The 19,368-nt window shown below is 42.8% G+C and overlaps 1 protein-coding gene across 5 annotated transcripts in view; it reads right to left on the bottom strand.

Moving 5' to 3' along the window:
* LOC135310912 (F-BAR domain only protein 2-like) overlaps positions 1-19,368 on the bottom strand; it is a 64,942-nt gene that overhangs the window by 37,040 nt on the left and 8,534 nt on the right. For all 5 annotated transcript variants that reach the window (XR_010370857.1, XR_010370858.1, XM_064440038.1 and 2 more), the window contains exons 2-5: positions 16,818-16,909; positions 2,052-2,126; positions 615-756; positions 372-524 (exon numbers count right to left, since the gene is read on the bottom strand). Coding sequence is in view for 3 of the 5 variants with exons in the window: in XM_064440038.1 (XP_064296108.1) it covers positions 372-524; positions 615-756; positions 2,052-2,126; positions 16,818-16,909 (462 nt within the window). In the remaining 2 variants the exon portion in view is untranslated. The remainder of the gene's footprint in view (positions 1-371; positions 525-614; positions 757-2,051; positions 2,127-16,817; positions 16,910-19,368) is intronic.

Below are 19,368 nucleotides of genomic sequence, written 5' to 3'. Positions count from 1 at the left end.
TCCTCCGTGTACCTCTGTGATGGGGACAACACAAAACTTCCTACTCATTAATTCAATAACAGAGGTATTGAGTGTTTGCATATTTAATTAAGAAAATGCACCCCAAAAAATAATAGAAGCTAAAACAATCATGCAATTTCTGTAAAAGGCACTGAACAAAATCATCATATGACACAAGTAACTACAAAACTGTAGTGCAGTTAGAACAGTAGAACAGATAAGGAAGTGTAAAGAAAATATAACTAGGCATTCATGCACATTAGGAAATAGCCACAACTACTTTTAGCTCTTTTTAAGCATTTCACTTACTAATACAAGGTGAACGTGTTACAGACTGACAACACAATGAATTTAAGATGTCACAGAACTACCTTATCAACTTCTCTCTGTGTTGCTCCTTCCTTTTTCAAACGTTCTTGTTCGACCCACTTTGCATTGTAGCTTTCCTTTGATTTCTGTAAGGCCTGAGTGATTCTTTGAATATTTTGCACTGCTTCCAACGTTCCTGAAACATCATCTTTAGTCTGCCAAATATCACACAGTTGTCAAAATCAAACTATTTTAATCTTAATGTTAACAGGTTATTGGATATGCATAAGAAAAAAATTAATAACCTTTTTATAAGTTTTGATTTGTTCATCTCCATACTTGTGAATGTCTTTTATTAGCTCTTGTAATCTCCGCATGAGGTCCAAGTGACAGCTTGCTAGCTTTTCTGTTGAGGTTTTGAAAACATCCCAAACTGGTGCAAATGTCCTAGATTGGGGGGGGGGAAAAGCTCTTCTGGATTTTTTCTCTTCAGTCAGCTTTTTTTTTTTTAAATAATGCTAAAGTGTAACTTATATGCTTACAGAATTTCAGCTCTGTTCCTAAAACTGAAGCAAACAAAAAACCCCCAACAACTGCTATAAATTATGTTCTTAGTAAATGTTTCAAACGTACTTGGAATCCTACCCAACTTTTCAGTGGCTTATGTTTTACCTGTATTGATTCTACTGAGTAAAGCACATCAAAATTCACTTATTCTTCTCCATCATCAACTCACAATAATGACAAATGATATTCCTAAAGATGATGCAAGAGCAGCTAAAAAACAATTAACATGTACAAGTATTTTTATGTGCATACTTGAATAGTGAAAAGAAACCAAAAATTACTTGGCTAGTTAAGTTTTCAGTTGTCTTAAATCATTATAGCCACAAGATTAACCATATAGTAAAGGAAGGTGGGGGACAGGTCATTCCTCAGATTCAGAGTTCTATACTGAATGGACTTTTCCAGGTATTCTAAAGATACACTCCTACCTCAGTTTCCAGGTCAATGCTGCTGAAAAATCAATACCATGCATAGCCTTTAAAGCACTGATATTCAAACTAACATGCAGATACAGAACCTTTGAAGAGCAGCAACAACTGGTATCAAATTATCCACTGATGAAAGCTTTCCACGTTTCTAGCTGTGATGACTACAAATAAAAATAATCTTTAGCCTCATCTAAGAAGTCTGAGCTGTTGGCACAATCTTTCTAATGATAACATTCATTAATCATTCATTTTTAAAAAGTATCCCATGTATAAAATTTTAATTAAAATATGGAATAAATCTATTGAAAAGCCTCATTCTTAACATGCCTGAGGACAGAGATAACAGTTTAGAAAGTAGAAATAATAGAAGTAAATAAATTCACTGCCACATTTGCAGACCACATGTTCTCTCTTCAAAATAACTACCATAGTCTTGGGAGCACAAAACAAAGTCACATTCTTTATTATGTCTGAGAAGAACTCAACCTTAAACACAGAGAAACAGACAATTCCTCCATTGTGTTGTTTTGTTGTGGTTTTTTTCCAAACTGTGAATAAAGAACTGTACTGTCTTGTTTTTGTCATAGCTGCATGATATTTTACATAGCTGCATAGTAACTGAAGAACTAACAATCATTTTTAAAGGTGGCAGTTATGCTATCTTCAACATCATCAATAAAATATTAAGACTCAAACTTGATTCTTAACATGTATGCAGTTAATTATTTCTCTCTTACACTTACTTACCCAAGCTGTGTGTAATTGCCTGCTGATTTAGCTAGTTTTGTCATTGACCTTGAATATGCCTCCTCTATGGTAGCCCTGTCAAAGAAAACAATCAAAAGCATAATCTAAACTTTGAAGATCACAGAATGGCAGGGGTTGGAAGGGACCTCTGGAGATCATCTTGTCCAACCCCCCTGCTTGAGCAGGTACCCCTAGAGCAGGGGGCACAGGAACATGTCTAGGCAGGTTTTGAATGTCTCCAGGGAAGGAGACTCCACAACATCTCTGTTGAATATGCATTCTAAATGTGCAAAGCATAGGATTTTTTACTTTAGCTGAAAATAACTCCATTTTAATGGCCCCTCAAAAACTACATGCAAAAACACAGATGTATATTTTTAAAAAATAATCTAAGAACACTGTGACAGAACACTGCAGGGAACAGAAACAAGTAAAACCTAAGGGCTCAAGACTTGCAAAAGACAATTCCTCCCTCCCTCCCTTTCCTGCTGTTCCCCTCTGCCTTAACATTCTTTAGTAAGAGTCAGAACACAGTGAGATAACAATCACCCACCTAAGGCTAAATACCACACATTTACAGAGCAACAATATCAAATATCTTTGTAAGGAAAACATTTTAAAAAACCAAACTGAATGCTTACTGAGCAATCACATGTATTCACATTAAATAAAATGTGGTCTTGTCTAGTCTTTTTTTTAAGTTCTTTGCATAGTGATGTTTGAGTTCGGAAAACACAGTCCAATGACATGCAGTGAAATGTATTCTGTTCTGCTGTTTATAATTTTTTTAAAATAAGTTTCTTTAAAACAAAGTTGTAAACTGCAGTAATTCCATTACATTTTAAACATCACATACAAACAACTACAAAGTTCTTCGCTTAAAAAAAACGGTAAAACTTGTGGGTTCAGATAAGTACAATTTAATAGGACAGAAAAGGAACAGAAAATACAAATAATGATTAAAAAAATATACCAAAAAAGTGATGCACAATGCAATTGCTCACCACCCGCTGACCAATGGCCAGCCAGTTCCACTGTGTTGTAAACATTATTCTCATCCTAAATCCAAAAGACAGCACTATACCAGCAACTAGAAAGAAAACTACCTCTATCCCAGCCAAAACCAGGACAGTATCCACTGTATTGTTCAATTTTACCGGAGGCTGGTGCATCATAGGGGATGTGATACACCCACTCAATGCTGTAGTCTTTGGCACAGCTGTCTATGAGGTTGTTTCAGAAATGAGTCCCGTTGTCTGACTCAATTCTTTCTGGGGTGCCATGTTGCCATAACACTTCTTTTTAAGGCCCAGGATAGTGTTCCGTGCAGTGGCATGGGGGATGGGATGTGTTTCCAGCAAGCTGGTGGTTCCTTCCACCATTGTAAGCACGTGGCGCTTGCCTTGGCAGGTTTGTGGGATCCTGCTGAGTATGCTGAAGGTCACCTCTAAGACAAGGATTCTGGATTTTAGAAGAGCAAACTTCAGTGCACTCAGGGCTCAATTGGGAAGGATTCGATGGCAAGCTTCCATGGAATACAAAGGAGCTAGTGAGTGATGGGAATTCTTCAAGAACTCCCTATTGGAAGCACAAAGCCAATTTATCCCCTACAAAGGAAAGGGAAGTAAGCGGAGCAAGAGGCCCCCATGACTCAACCATGACCTCCTGGGTCTACTCAAATCCAAAAGGGAAGCACACCAGAGATGGAGAAGTGGAGGATTATCCACCGAGAACTACAAGGGCATAGCCAGAGAGTGCAGAGACGCAGTCAGAAAAGCAAAAGCCCAATTTGAATTGAAACTGGCTGTAGACATAAAAAATAACAAGAAAGGGTTTTTCAGACGTGTCAACCATAAGGAGAAAAAGAAGGAAAACATAGGCCCACTGTTAAACAGAAAAGGAGAATCAATCACCAATGATGCAGAAAAGGCAGAGGCCCTCAACACCTTCTTCACCTCGGTCTTTACCAGCACTGTAGGGTCCCAGGCTTTGGGAACAAAATTGCCAATTGAACCAAACACCGACCCACCATCAGTAAAGGAAGAGTTAGTATATGAATTATTACAGGAGCTTGACCCCCCACAAATCAATGGGCCCTGACGCCATCCACCCGAGGGTGTTGAGAGAGCTGGCTGACATCATTGCAAGGCCACTCTCCATAATCTTTGAGAAGTCATGGAGAACGGGGGATGTCTCAGAGGACTGGAGGAAGGCAAATGTTACCCCTATCTACAAGAAGGGCTCGAGGGAGGATCCGGGTAACTATAGGCCCATCAGTCTTACTTCAGTCCCTGGGAAAGTTATGGAACAAATCCTCCTGGGGGCCATCACAAGTCAAATGAAGTACGTAACTGGGAAAAGCCAACATGGCTTCACTAAAGGCAGATAGTGCTTGACAAACCTGGTGGCCTTCAATGACAAAGTGACTTGCCTGGTTGACATGGGGCAGGCAGTGGACATTGTCTACCTGGACTTCTCCAAGGCCTTTGATACGGTCCCCCACAGTCTCCTCCTGGAGAAATTGATGTGTTATGGCCTAGACAAGTGGTCTGTGCAGTGGGTGGGGAACTGGCTGACAGGCCGCACCCAAAGGGTGGTGGTAAATAGCTCTTTCTCAAACTGGCAACCTGTCACTAGTGGGGTCCCCCAGGGATCAATATTGGGCCCAATGTTATTCAATATCTTTATAAGCAATCTGGATAACGGCATCAAGTGTAGCCTGATGAAGTTTGCTGATGACACCAAGTTGAGTGGGGAAGTAGACACTCCAGAAGGGAGAGCTGCTCTGCAGGGAGATCTGGATAGCCTGGAAGAGTAGTCCAGCAAGGAGCTTATGAAGTTCAACAAGGACAAGTGTAAGGTCATGCACCTGGGAAAACATAATCCAGGAATGCAGTACAGACTCGGATCCACCTGGCTGGAGAGCAGCTCTGTGGAAAGGGACCTGGGGGTCCTGGTGGACAGAAAGCTCAACATGAGCGAACAGTGTGCTGCTGCAGCCAAGAAGGCCAACAGGATGCTGGGTTGCATCAAAAAGGGCATTGCCAGCAGAGAGAAAGAAGTCATCATCCCACTCTCCTCAGTGTTTGTCAGGCCACACCTGGAGTACTGTGTACAGTTCTGGTCCCCGCTATACAAAAAGGATGTGGACAGGCTAGAAGGGGTCCAGAGAAGGGCCACCAAGATGATCAAAGGACTGGGAAGCCTGCCATACGAGGGTAGGCTGGGAGAGCTGGGTTTGTTCAGCCTTGAAAAAAGGAGGCTCAGAGAGGATCTCATCACCGTGTACCAGTACTTAAGAGGTAGTTACAAAGATGATGGTGTGCTGGTTTTGGCTGAGAAGGGGTTAATTCTCCTCACCGTGGGGGGTCGGCTACCTTTCCAGCTTCCCAGTGCTCTGCCGTGTGGCGGGGGGGGGACTGGGAGGGGCAGGGCCATGGTGGGGAGGGCCGACCCTGACTGGCCAATGGCAGGTTCATTCCATACCATGTGACACCATGACCAGTATATTAAGGGGGGGCAGTTTGCGGCTCGGGAGCCGCACAGCGGCGGGTGGCTGCATCACGTGCAGTTTGTTTCAGCGGTTCGTTCACCTTCCCCCCTCCCTCGGGGCTTTGCGCCTCTCGTTGTTGTACTTTCCATTGCATTTCTGCTGTTGTTTCTTTTATTTTTAATTATTAAACTGTTCTTATCCCAACCCATGAGCTTTACCCTGCTGATTCTCTCCCCCATCTACCAGTGGGGGAGTGAGCGAGCGACTGTGTGGGGCTGAGCTGCCGGCTAAACCACGACAGATGGAGACTCCCTTTTTACACGGAGTCACGTGGAGAGGACAAGGGGGAATGGACACAAATTGCTCTTGGGGAGATTCCTATTTGAAATCAGAGGGAAATTTTTCACATTGCGGACAGTCAACCATTGGAATAATCTTCCCAGGGAAGTGGTTGACTCGGCCACATTGGACACCTTTAAGAGTCGTCTGTACAGGGTGCTGGGCCATCTTGTCTAGACTGCGCTCTTCCCAGAAAGGTTGGACTAGATGATCCCTCAGATCCCTTCCAACCTAAGATTCTGTGATTCTGTGATATAGTCAATCTGCCAGGCCTCCCCATATTTATATTTCAGCCATTGTCCCCCATACCACAGAGGCTTTACCCGCTTTGCTTGCTTGATTGCAGTGCATGTTTCACATTCATGGATAACCTGTGCAATAGTGTCCATGGTCAAGTCCACCCCTTGATCACGAGCCCACCTGTATGTTGCATCTCTCCCTTGATGGCCTAAGGTGTCATGGGCCCACCGAGCTAGAAATAATTCACCCTTATGTTGCCAGTCCAGATCCACCTCAGCCACTTCAATCTTGGCAGCCTGATACACCTGCTGGTTGTTTTTATGTTCTTCAGTGCCCTGACTTGTGAGTATGTGAACATCTACATGACATACTTTTACAACCAGGTTCTCTACCCGGGCAGCAATATCTTGCCACAGTGTGGCAGCCCAGATGGGTTTGCCTCTGCGCTGCCAGTTGTTCTGCTTCCACTGCTGCAGCCAGCCCCACAAGGCATTTGCCACCATCCAGGAGTCAGTAGAGAGACAGAGCACTGGCCACTTTTCCCATTCAGCAATGTCTAAGGCCAGCTGGATGGCCTTTACCTCTGCAAACTGACTCGATTCACTTTCTCCTTCAGCAGTTTCTGCTACTTGTCATGTAGGACTCCATACAGCAGCCTTCCATCTCCGGTGCTTTCCCACAAGACGACAGGACCCATCAGTGAACAGGGCATACTGCTTCTCATCTTCCGGTAGTTTGTTATACAGTGGGGCTTCTTCAGCATGTGTCACCTCCTCCTCTGGTGATAATCCAAAATCTTTGCCTTCTGGCCAGTCCATAATCACTTCCAAGATTCCTGGGTGACTGGGGTTTCCTATTTGAGCCCATTGGGTGATCAGCGCAACCCATTTACTCCACGTAGCATCAGTTGCATGGTGTGTAGAGGGGACGTTTCCTTTGAACATCCAGCCCAGCACTGGCAGTCGGGGTGCCAGGAGCAACTGTGCTTCAGTACCAACCACTTCTGAAGCAGCTCGGACCCCTTCATATGCTGCCAATATCTCTTTTTCAGTTGGAGTATAGCGGGCTTCGGACCCTCTGTATCCACGACTCCAAAACCCTAGGGGTCGACCTCGGGCCTCCCCTGGTGCTTTCTGCCAGAGGCTCCAGGTAGGGCCATCCTCCCTGGCTGCAGTGTAGAGCACATTCTTTACATCTTGTCCTGCCCGGACTGGCCCAAGGCCTACTGCATGAACTATCTCCAGTTTAATCTCTTCAAAGACTTGTCATTGCTCAGGGCCCCATTTGAAATCATTCTTCTTATGGGTCATTCGATAGAGAGGGCTTACAATCTGTGTCAGGTATTTTAGATGACGGTCTGTGTAGGGCCACTACGGGAAAAATTACAAGCTGAACACAGCTGTGAGAACGTGGCTTTGAAGAAGGGAACTGGGAGGATTGTTACTGAACAATATGTTGTTGCAATCCAGGAACTGCTGTTAGCCAGCAGAGCACACACCTGGCACGCCTTGTTGCATGCAGTAATGCCTAGTCAGTACTTTTCCACTGAATCTGCTGAGGGTATAAAAAGGGGTGGCTCAAAGCGGGGAGAGAGAGAGAGGACACAGAGAATGTTCTACAAACCACAGGGGATGCTCTGAAGGTGCCGGGCCTACCTCCATCTCCATGATGACCCCTCTAATGGTCACCCTCCTGCTCAGCGGTGCCTCGGGCGTAGTCGGGTTGGTAAGACTCTCATAAAGGGAAAACAATATGCTAGTAACTGCTTATGCAAGGCTACAACAGAGCAACAAATACTGTTGTGCTTTTAAATATCGTATCTTGGGTGAATTTTGTGCATAGGAATTGCACAAACCTGTTATACAATCAGATTATCATTTAGAATATGCATCTTCCAAAGCTCCACAACGCCCAAGAAAGCTTGTGTTTCCTTTTTGCTAGTTGGTGATGACATGGCTGCTATTTTGTTGATCACATCCATTGGGATCTGACGACATCCATCTTGCCATTTGATTCCTAAGAACTGGATCTCTTGTGCAGGACCCGTGACCTTAATTTGTTTTATGGCAAAACCAGCTTTCAGAAGGCTTTGGACTATTTTCTTCCCTTTCTCAAAAACTACTTCTGCTGTGTTGCCCCACACGATGATGTCATCAATACACTAGGTATTCGGAGCTCCACCCTGTTCCAGTGCATTATAGATCAGTTCATGGGAAATCATAGGACTGTGTTTCCACCCCTGGGGCAGTTGATTCCAGGTGTACTGGACACCCCTCCATGTGAAAGCAAACTGTGGCCTGCACTCTGCTGCCAGAGGGATTGAGAAGAATGCATTAGCGATATCAGTTGTGGCATACCACTTGGCTGCCTTTGACTCCAGTTCGTATTGAAGTTCTAGCCTGTCTGGCACAGCAGCACTCAGTGGCGGCGTGGCTTCGTTCAGGCCACGATAGTCTACTGTTATTCTCCACTCTCCATTAGACTTCCGCACTGGCCATATGGGACTGTTAAAGGGTGAGTGGGTCTTACTGATGACTCCTTGGCTCTCCAGTCGGTGAATGAGCTCATGGATGGGAATCAGGGAGTCTCGGTTGGTGTGATATTGCCACTGGTGCACTGTTGTGGTGGCGATTGGCACCTGTTGTTCTTTGACCTTCAGCAACCCCACAACAGAAGGGTCCTTTGAGAGACTGGGCAAGGTAGACAGCTGTTCAGTTTCCTCCGTCTCCAAGGCAGCTACACCAAAAGCCCACTTGTACCCTTTTGGGTCCTTGAAATACCCTCTCCCGAGGTAGTCTATGCCAAGGATGCATGGAGCCTCTGGGCCAGTCACAATGGGGTGCTTTTGCCACTCGTTCCCGGTTAGGTTCACTTCAGCCTCCAATACAGTTAGCTCTTTGGATCCCCCTGTCACTCCAGCAATGCTGATGGGTTCTGCCCCTATATAGTTTGTTGGCATTAGGGTGCACTGTGCGCCGGTGTCCACTAAAGCTTTATACTCCTGTGGGTCAGATGTGCCAGGCCATTGGATCCACACAGTCCAGTAAACCCGGCTATCCCTTTTTGTCCCTTTCCTCCACCTGGCTGGAGGCAGGGCCCCTCTATTCCTGATCATAGTATTCACTACTCGCTTCTTGTAAATGCAAACCATAAGCATCTCTATTAAGCTCAGAAATAAAATCATCGCTTCTACTCCTCTGACTGGAGAACCGCTCACTGGAAAGTGGAGCAGCAGCTTTCCTGGAAGAACCTCCCTGAGTGACTGTTTTTTCCTTGCAGCTCATGTACCCATGCCTGTAGGGTCGAGGTAGGTTTTCCATCCCACTTGCTCATGTCATCTCCGTGGTCATGCAGGTAAAACCATAGGGTGGCCCGTGGTGTGTATCCTCTCCCTTGAGCAAAGGGACGCTTACTCCTAATGGCTGAGATACTGGTCTGTACAGGTGGGGAGTAGGATATATCGTCTTTGAGTTGCTGAAGCTTCCAGGACATTTTCTCCACAGCCGAGAAAGGGAGGAAGAGATATTTGCTTCATAATCCCCAAGTTTATCAATGATTACCACCGCTGGTGCCTCTTTATCCTTCCAGGACATTACTGCCAATGAGTTTGCATACGAGGATAGTGCGCTCTGTACAAACTTCTGCCACATGGGTCGTGTGCACTGGGCTTCATCTGGATCTTTGGATGACCGTTGGTCGTCCAGGTCACCATAAATCACCTCAAGCACAACTAAGTCCCTCAGGTACTGGATATCTTTCTCCATGGTTATCCATTTTCCTGGGCAATATGTAACATCTGCCTTGAAGGTGTACCTTTCTCTCACTCCGGACAGGAGTCGTCTCCAGAGGCTGAGGGCTTGTGTTCCTTTTCCAATTGCTTTGTCAATGCCCCCTTCCCTAGAGAGGGAACCCAGTTGTTCGGCTTCTTTTCCTTCTAATTTCTGGCTACTGGCCCCTTTATCCCAGCATCAGAGCAGCCAGGTGACAATGTGCTCACCTAGACAACGGCCAAAATCTTTTCGCATATTTTGCAGCTCACTCAGGGATAGGGATTGGGTAGTTTCCGTTTCTTGTACGAGTTTTTCCTCTTCCTCCTCCTCTCCTTGTGATGGTCCTGCCCTGCCATCATCTCCTTCTAAACAAACTGACTTTCCCTTCCAAGATTTCTTCTTGTGTATGGTGGCGACTGATTCTGGCATGGGTTGATCCTCTGATTCAGCTGCAGTGCCTGTTGTGGGGGTTTGGCCTCCGTGCTTGTTGCTTTCTTTTTTTTGTCTTTTTAGATCCAGAGGCCTTCTCTTCCCCTTGCGGGTACTGAATAGTGTTAAACAGGGCTCGATAGGCATGGGCCAGGCCCTGGCACATTGCAGTGATTTGTGTCTCTGGAATTGCCAGGGTGACAACATACTTCCTCCAAATATTCTACTAAATTTTCAGGATTCTGCACTTGTTCAGCAGTGATGTTCCAAAACACTGTAGGTGCCCACCATCCTAGGCATTTGCCCGTGTGTTCCTATACACTCTGTCACTCATAACTATCCAGCCTTAGGGCAGAAAAGGAAGGGAAAATAATAATAATGATAAAAGAATACCCGAAACAAGTGATGCACAATGCAATTGTTCACTGCCTGCTGACTGATGCCCAGCCAGTTTCTGAGCAGCAACTTCCCCCCCCCAGCCAACTTCCCCCTAGTTTTTTGTTCAGCATGACATCATATGGTATGGAATATCCCTTTGGTCAGTTGGGGTCAGCTGTCCTGGCTGTGTCCCCTCGAGCTTCTTGTGCACCTCCAGCCTTCTCACTCGCAGGGCAGCATAAGAAGCTGAAAAGTCCTCGACTTAGCATAAGCACTGCTCAGCAACACCTTAAACGTCAGTGTTTTATCGTTATTCTCATACCAAATCCAAAACACAGCACTATACCAGCTACTAGAAAGAAAATTAACTCTATCCCAGCCAAAAGCAGGACAGATTGTAAGCTGTTAAACATTTAAACTGAAATGGGAATATAAGCATTGCCAGTTTCTTCTGATCAAGGAGTTTCTTTTTTATGACGCTTACAGACCACTGGTGCAGAAAAATGTTTGGAAGACTTCTGGAGAAAAGCCAGCAATACCTATTCAGTTCCTAGCTGAGCACAGTGGTTTATTACACGTAAACATTGTAGGTGTTAAATGCACACAAACACAAGACAGTTCACCTACAAAATCTTCCCAGTATTTAAAGGGGGAAAAAAAAACCCAAAAACAAACCCCCAAAAAACAAAACACTGTGGGGCAGCCCGATCTTATATTTTGACTTCTTTAAAAACATAATTTCTACATGCTTTATTAAGAATAGAACAAAGAACCTATCTTTCAGCAGATAGATATCCTGCCCCACCCATGATTTACCAATGCTGAGCAGACTGCCTGCCACAAAATTTAGTCTTCCAGGAGACGTATCTGAGCCTCCTAGAAAGCAATAACTACTGACTGAGCAAGCCTTTCCCATTCACAGTAGCAGAATATCTGGACAAAAGGCAGTAAAGAACCACAGATCCAACTGTCCCTCATTTCTTTTAGTACTTGACCATTAAGAAATACTCAAAAATGAAAAAGTGAAACAACACAGTTGAAAATTGAATTGGTATTGACTAACTGAACACAGCCAAAGGGGAAACCTTCTGCTCCTTCTACGGATATCCAGTTTCATTTTTTCAGAGGAAACAACTTTGCAATTTCAGAAGGTTCTTACAGAAGTTTTGAATGAAAATTTTTCATTAAAATACTTATCTGACTATAATAATAATTTAAAAAAAACCTTTTCCCACATCCTAGACAATCTTTCTTTTTAAATTAGAACTATTTCTAAGGCTGGAGAAAAGGGAACGATAGACTTTTCCCTGATTAAGCTGCATACAACCAAAACACTACTCTGAACAGCGCAGCTAATGGAGACTGACTTCGTACAGACATGTCCTTTGTGCCCTAAGAAGTTTGTATGTCCAAATACACTCAACTGTCTTTCCTCTCTTTTATGCCACTCCCATTAAAAAAAAAGCAAATATTCTAGCTAGTCTGGAGACTCCTGCAATGCTGACTGACCAGCTGATGATATCTGTTGTCGTGGTTTAGCCGGCAGCTCAGCCCCACACAGTCACTCGCTCACTCCCCCACCGGTAGATGGGGGAGAGAATCAGAAGGGTAAAGCTCATGGGTTGGGATAAGAACAGTTTAATAATTAAAATTAAAAGAAACAACAACAGAAATGCAATGGAAAGGACAACAACGAGTGGCGCAAAGCCCCAGGGGAAGGGAGGGGAGAGGGGGAACGAACCGCCGAAACAAACTGCACGCGACGCAGCCGCTCACCGCCCATAGACCCGACGCTGCGCCCGAGCCGCAACCTGCCCCCCCTTAATATACTGGTCATGGTGTCACGTGGTATGGAATGAACATGCCATTGGCCAGTCGGGGTCAGCCGTCCCCACCATGGCCCTGCCCCTCCCAGCCCCCCCCCCTCCGCCACGCGGCAGAGCGCGGGAAGCTGGAAAGGTAGTCGACCCCCACAGTGAGGAGAATTAACCCCTTCTCAGCCAAAACCAGCACATCTGTATATACTCTTTGACAGTACAGTACTCTAACTTTTTGTAAGTATTATCACCAACGCAGATGTGTCTCCCCTACCTAGGCAGCAATTTTCAGTTTTCACTCTCTCATATCTCCCCATGTGAATAAAACTGGCCAGAAGAAATGGAAGGGCAGACCTCAAGAAATTGCAAATATATGTAAGTTTAATCTTCATACAGAACAGCTCAGAAAACCAGGTGTAAGTAGGGCAAAAAAAACACTAGATCTAGGAGGCCCCTAACAAATCTTACTCATCCACTTACATATTTCTAGCAGAAAAGAGTACTGCAAAATAATATTCAGACTATACTATGGAGGCAGAAAGGGAACAGATAACTGCGTGCAAGATCACTTAACTGCTTCACAAACAACAAAGATTCTGTTTTCAGAATATGGTCAACACAAACAGATTGCTGTAAAATACTGTTGAATTACTGCCCAATACAATTTCTTTTGAGATCAAGAATTTAACCCACGTGAATAAAAGTGTGCTACTGAACCATATTTATTTCTTGGGAAAAAGACTGACATACTGCACTAACCTCACAATGGTAGAGGAAGGGCTTCACTGCCTAGATATAGACACTCAAACGTTTTTGAGAACTGGCTGAACAACTGAGCTCAGAGGGTTGTGATCAACGGGGCAGAGTCTGGTTGGAGGCCTGTAACTAGTGGTGTTCCCCAGGGGTCTGTACTGGGTCCAGTCCTGTTCAATGTATTCTTCAGTGATCTGGATGAAGGGACAGAGTGTAACCTCAGCAAGTTCACTGATACCACCAATCTGGGAGGAGTGGCTGATACACCAGAAGGCTGTGCTGCCATCCAACGAGACCTGGACAGGCTGGAGAGCTGGGCCAAAGGGAACCTGATGAAATTCAACAAGAGCAAGTGTAGGGTCCTGCACCCGGGGAGGAACAACCCCATGCACCAGTACAGGCTGGGGGTTGACCTGCTGGAAAGCAGCTCTGCTGAGAAGGACCTGGGAGTGCTGGTGGACAGCAAGCTGACCATGAGCCAGCACTGTGCCCTTGGGACCAAGGCCAATGGTATCCTGGGCTGCATTAAAAGGAGTGTGGCCAGCAGGTGGAGGGAGGTTATCCTCCCCCTCTACTCCACCCTTTGGAGTACTCCACCACATCTGGAGTACTGTGTTCAGTTTTGGGCCCCCCAGTTCAAGGAGGACAGGGAACTGCTTGAGCAAGTCCAGTGGAGAACCACCAAGATGATCGAGGGACTGGAGCATCTCCCTTATGAGGAAAGATTTGGGTTTGTTCAGCCTGGAGAAGAGAAGACTATGGGGGGAATCTCATCAATACTTATAAATATCTAAAGGGTGGGTGTCAAGAGGATAGGACTAGACCCTTCAATAGTGCCCAATGACAGGACAAGGGATAATGGGCACAAGTTAGAACACAGGAAGTTCCTCCTACACATGAGGAAAAACTCCTTTCCTGTGAGGGTGCCAGAGCAGTGGAACAGGCTGCCCAGAGAGGTTGTGGAGTCTCCTTCCCTGGAGACATTCAAAACCTGCCTGGATGCAATCCTGTGCCCCCTGCTCTGGGTGTACCTGCTCAAGCAGGGGGGTTGGACAAGATGATCTCTAGAGGTCCCTTCCAAACCCTACCATTCTGTGATTTTTACTAAAGTGAGGACACCAAATATTTGAAGTCCATCTATTTCTTTGAAACTACAAACTATTTTCCACAAACTACCACTGGCTTAGACTGAGATTGATCAGTGATGCACCCCTGACTTGAAAAAGAACCATCTATTTGGCATTCAATTTATTTTTTTTAATGGCAGCCTGGCATACCAAGATGGAACAATAAAGCAGAGCTGAAGAAAACACAGTGGAACACACAGGATATCAGGTTTAATATCTGACAAGGAGAAGATCACCGGAAGGGACTGAACTGCTGCTGGTCTGCATGACTGACATTTTCCAATCCCAGGGCAAATTATTCTTAAGGAAGTATACTGAAGCCCTGTCAAGTAAATTAAAACGTAGTGCTAAGATTCTAGTGAATCTCAGTGTGTTAACTAGAACTGATTTTTTTTCATACATTTTACCAAAAATGCTATAGGTAAGATGGCTGCACATCTGTGGCATGCCCTGATCTATTCAAGAGAAACTATATTTCTTGATCTCTCACTGAGGATAAAGTGCCCATGTGGATTCTCAGTCCTTAGTCTTAAATGTTATTTAAACTTGTTTACTTGGAAAAAAATATTGCCTCTTCCTTGCCAAATCACTAGAATCAATTAGCAGAAATTTCAACTAAAACGCTTTTAATATGTGGGGGAAGGTCCAAATATTTTATTTATTGATTGTAAAGGCACATCTCATTTAAAATTTAATTTAAAGAAGCTGGCAGAGTGAAAAATAAACTAGAAAACCACATTCTTTTTACTGATAATTTTGTATAGAATAAACTGTCAAATTTTACTTATGTCACCATAATAAAGCAAAGAATCCAAGACAGATATAGCAACAAGTCATTTTTACCCATTTATGTGAGACCTTTCACCTTAGGATCAGTATGAATAAAATGGAGCATGCCCAAAGAATACAACATAAAGGAGATAAGCAGAGTAGCGAGAGAGCTTCTCATTTAAATATGGAGGAGATAAATCAAAACACAACAGATGTTAAACTAATAAAATTAAATGTGTCCAGGTGATGTACAGCTTAGGTCTATGACTTACTACTATAAAAAAATGACTGATTCCAAGAATTAAAGCAGATTTCAAATGAAAGATCCAGGCACTCACAAAGATAATACAAGGCAAACTTTTATAACAGTCAATATTAAAAGCAGTTAAGCAATTTTGAAATAAAATAAAAATTTTTTTTTAGCACCTTGTGAAGCCCTAAACATTTCATACTAAACATCAACAGCATGATATCCCTACACTAAACCCAAAGCAGGATTTCACCAGAACCCTGTCTGGCTTCATAATATGTTTTCTAGAATCAGGGATTCTTGAAACACAGTATTCCTTGGTTTGTGCAGTCCTTCCAACAGGACACTGCCCATAACATATGGGCTCTGGAATTCACCTGTTTCACTTAGTGGAAAGATTTCTGTCCTTTTCTCCACTTCAGCTCACTTTGAAACTATGCAAATGCCACTGTCACCGAGTACCTGCCAGATCCATGACACTGAAATTTTCATTTTGTGGAAATTTTTTTAAAAATTTTTGTTGAGGTCTATTTCAGGCCAAAACTGAAATTTTGATTAAAATAATCCAGGAAAAAAAAGAAAAAATTTTTTTTAAAAAAAATCCCCCAAAAAACACCACTGGTTTTTTTTTGATAGCTTTTACTGCAAGAAACCTTCACTGAAACAGGTCCTCAATAAGTCTCTTGCAAGTTTTTTTCCATGTCTCATCTGGTGTTGGTAACTGAGTAAGACAGAATTCTGAAGCAGACATATCATTAATTTCATCCAGAATGGAAATTCTCATGTTCAAAGTAGCAGCTGCAGTTGTCTTTATAAAAGAACATCTGTTTAGGAAGTTGTCACATTTGCAGATTTCAGTTCTGTCCCTTACATCCCATAAAGAACATCCTGGGTTATTTTCTGTGTATTATTTTCTTGTTCATACATATCACTCCCTTTTCTTTAACCAACCTAGTTTCTCAACATCTTAAACTAAAAGTATAATTTTTTAAGGTCATACTAGAAGCTGCTAATACCCTAATTCTACATGTGTGGTCAATAACTTTGAAAGACTGATAATTTTTACTACTTAAATTATTGCATTTCTTCCAAACATGACAAAAAATTGGGATTAATTTAAGTAAACTGCTGGACACCTAATGTGACGTTTCTAGCTTTTTAATTTCTTGGTTTTTAATTCAAACCTAAAAATTAGAAGCTTGTTATTAACTGATGCTTAAGAGTCACTATTCAGTTCTAAGCAAATGGAATAAACCTAAATGTTCTTGTAGGATATGAGATTTTAAAATGCTTGTTGATTTTTATATATTTTGCATGTTACTGTAACACAATGATAAACTTAAATAAAACCCACAAACAGTATATTAAAGAGCCAGGATTAGCAAGGATGAATACTTACCTTTCTCTTATAAATTCTGCTAAGTCTTTTGTTGACAGATGTCCATGTTTCATGTTGTGATAGAGGACATCAAAGCCATTGTTCCTTTCCCCCTAAAGATTAATAATAAAAAGAAAGCAGAACTATGAAACACAACATGCTAAAACAATTACAGAACAAAGTATAGAACCTATGCATTTTAATAACCAATCAAGTTTCATGAAGTAAATTATTTCTAATGCTTCAGCTTTTTACCAATTGCTGTTAGCTCCCTTCAATCCCTTATATGGAAAATAAACTAAAATCACCTCAGCAGCCACTACTACCCTTCGAATGACAACTCTTCTATTACATATTTCTAGGCTATATTTAAAGCCATTTATTTTCTAGATTTCTACAGGTCTTGTATTCTTTCACTTCCCATCTTATTAAACACATACTTAATACTGAATTCCCTCATATCTCATTATTTCCCATGAACTAAAATTCACTCTTGGGGATCACTGGATATCCCACCTCCCCAGTTCTTCATACTTCATAGATATTTCTGTTTTTTGTAAAATTGGTAAAAGTCACTAACAACTTCTCACAGGTAACTTCCCTTTGTTTATTCTTAAGTTTAGTTTTAAAACTTAAAACATTTTCCATTCAATAAGGCATATTTCACCATTAAAACTGAGACACTGCCCTAAAAATTGATTAATAAACTCAGCCAGCTTATCACCTCTGGCACCATGGTGAACTTCCCCAGAACAGGAGAAAGCAACAATAAATGAAAGGAAGGCGAGGCAAGGCACGGCATGACAACACTGCTACTATAAGAATTATCCTGTCAAACTATGCGTTCCCCTCCTGCCTTCCAAAAGCTTCAGATCCATAACGCTGCTGCTACTAAAGACACAGAAGCACGCCCTCAGGAAAATCACATGTATGTTCATGTTGGAAGGGAGCATGTCCAGAGAAGGGCAACAAAGTTGGTGAAGGGTCTAGAGAACAAGTCTTATGAGGAACAGCTGAGGGAATTGGGGTTGTTTAGTCTGGAGAAGAGGAGGCTGAGGGGAGACCTTATCGCTCTCTACAACTACCTGAAAGGAGGTTGTAGCAAGGCGGGGGTCGGTCTCTTCTCCCTAGTAACAAGCAACAGGATGAGAGGAAATGGCCTCAAGCTGTGCCAGGGGAAGTTTAGGTTGGATATTAGGAAAAACTACTTCACCGAAAGGGTTGTCAAACATTGGAACAGGCTGCCCAGGGAGGTGGTTGAGTCTCCATCCCTGGAGGTATTTAAAAGAAGGGTAGATGTGGTGCTTGAGGATATGGTTTAGTGGTGGACTCAGCAGTGATAGGTTAGCAGTTGGACTCAATGATCTTAAGGGTCTTTTCCAACCTTAACGATTCTACGAATCTATGAAAGAAGGATGGGAAGCAGAATCCTGGACTTTTCACAATGGCAGCTCTACATCTCCAGTGAAAGATGACTGATGATTTGGTCAGACACCACTCCAATCATTTCTGTCCTTTTTGTTCTGGAAATATTGTTTGTGCAGCCATAAGGAATACCTGATCACAGAAACTATACAGCTGAAAAATAAAGCTAGCAAATAAAAATAAAGATCAGTGATCCAGATCACTATGAGGACACCAACAGCTGCATTGCTCAGCAAAACAGATGGGAGCAAGTAGGAGGCAGCAGGCAGGGATCTGCCAGCTTAAGAGGAAGCAGCCACAGGTGGATGGAAGAACCTCACAGCCGCCACAGCAATAGGCCCACTGTGTGAAGTGTTAACTGCACTAGAATTATTTGCTTTACTTCTTCCAAGCACTGGGGAAAACAAAAAACAAACAGACACCTATAAAATTATTGTTCCTAAGATTGCAGTAAATTGTAACCTGAAAAATTTCATTAAAATGCAGATCAGTTTAGCATAAGTGCAATTACAGAAAGGTCTGTAAAAAGTACAAGCAGAATTAAACTGAATACACCAAAATACAGCAAACTTTAAAAGCCCTATCTACAGAGCAAGGCTTTTATATGTTTGAAAAATAAAAGGAGAAAACACCAACTAGTAGGAAATGTAATTATTTTTTTTTAAACATAGTCTTACTATTCCAAGTACCAGTCTAATCACAACAGTTCAATAAACTGTTTGGAGTAGTTAATGATAACAAATATGATGCTATACAAACATGGTTTTAAACACTTTATACATGGGGAATGCAATTAAGAACTAATAACTAGCAAATTAGGTTTGAGAAAGGCAGAGCCACCTTTATTAAAAATAAGATAACTGCAAATGCAAAACCTAAACAATTTCACCCCCCTTTCACTCCTATTTAACCACTTGGAAGCTCAGAATAAATTTGACTACTGGTGTACTAACAATTACCCTATTAACTTTTTGTATTTACTCAAGTATAAACCCTGAATGCTGCTGCATTACAAAACCACCAGAATAACACTGTAATTAAGATCTTACTGATATTTTAAATTCCGATACAAAAAAAACCCTTTTATTTACCTACTCCAAAGTTGTTACTGCACCCAAATTTGGAGATCACAGAATCACAGAATGAT

The sequence above is a fragment of the Phalacrocorax carbo genome (assembly GCF_963921805.1).
Source record: "Phalacrocorax carbo chromosome W unlocalized genomic scaffold, bPhaCar2.1 SUPER_W_unloc_8, whole genome shotgun sequence".
Classification (NCBI taxonomy): domain Eukaryota; kingdom Metazoa; phylum Chordata; class Aves; order Suliformes; family Phalacrocoracidae; genus Phalacrocorax; species Phalacrocorax carbo.
The sequence above is the reverse complement of the archived record's forward strand: the minus strand, read 5'-3'. Positions and strand labels throughout refer to the sequence as shown.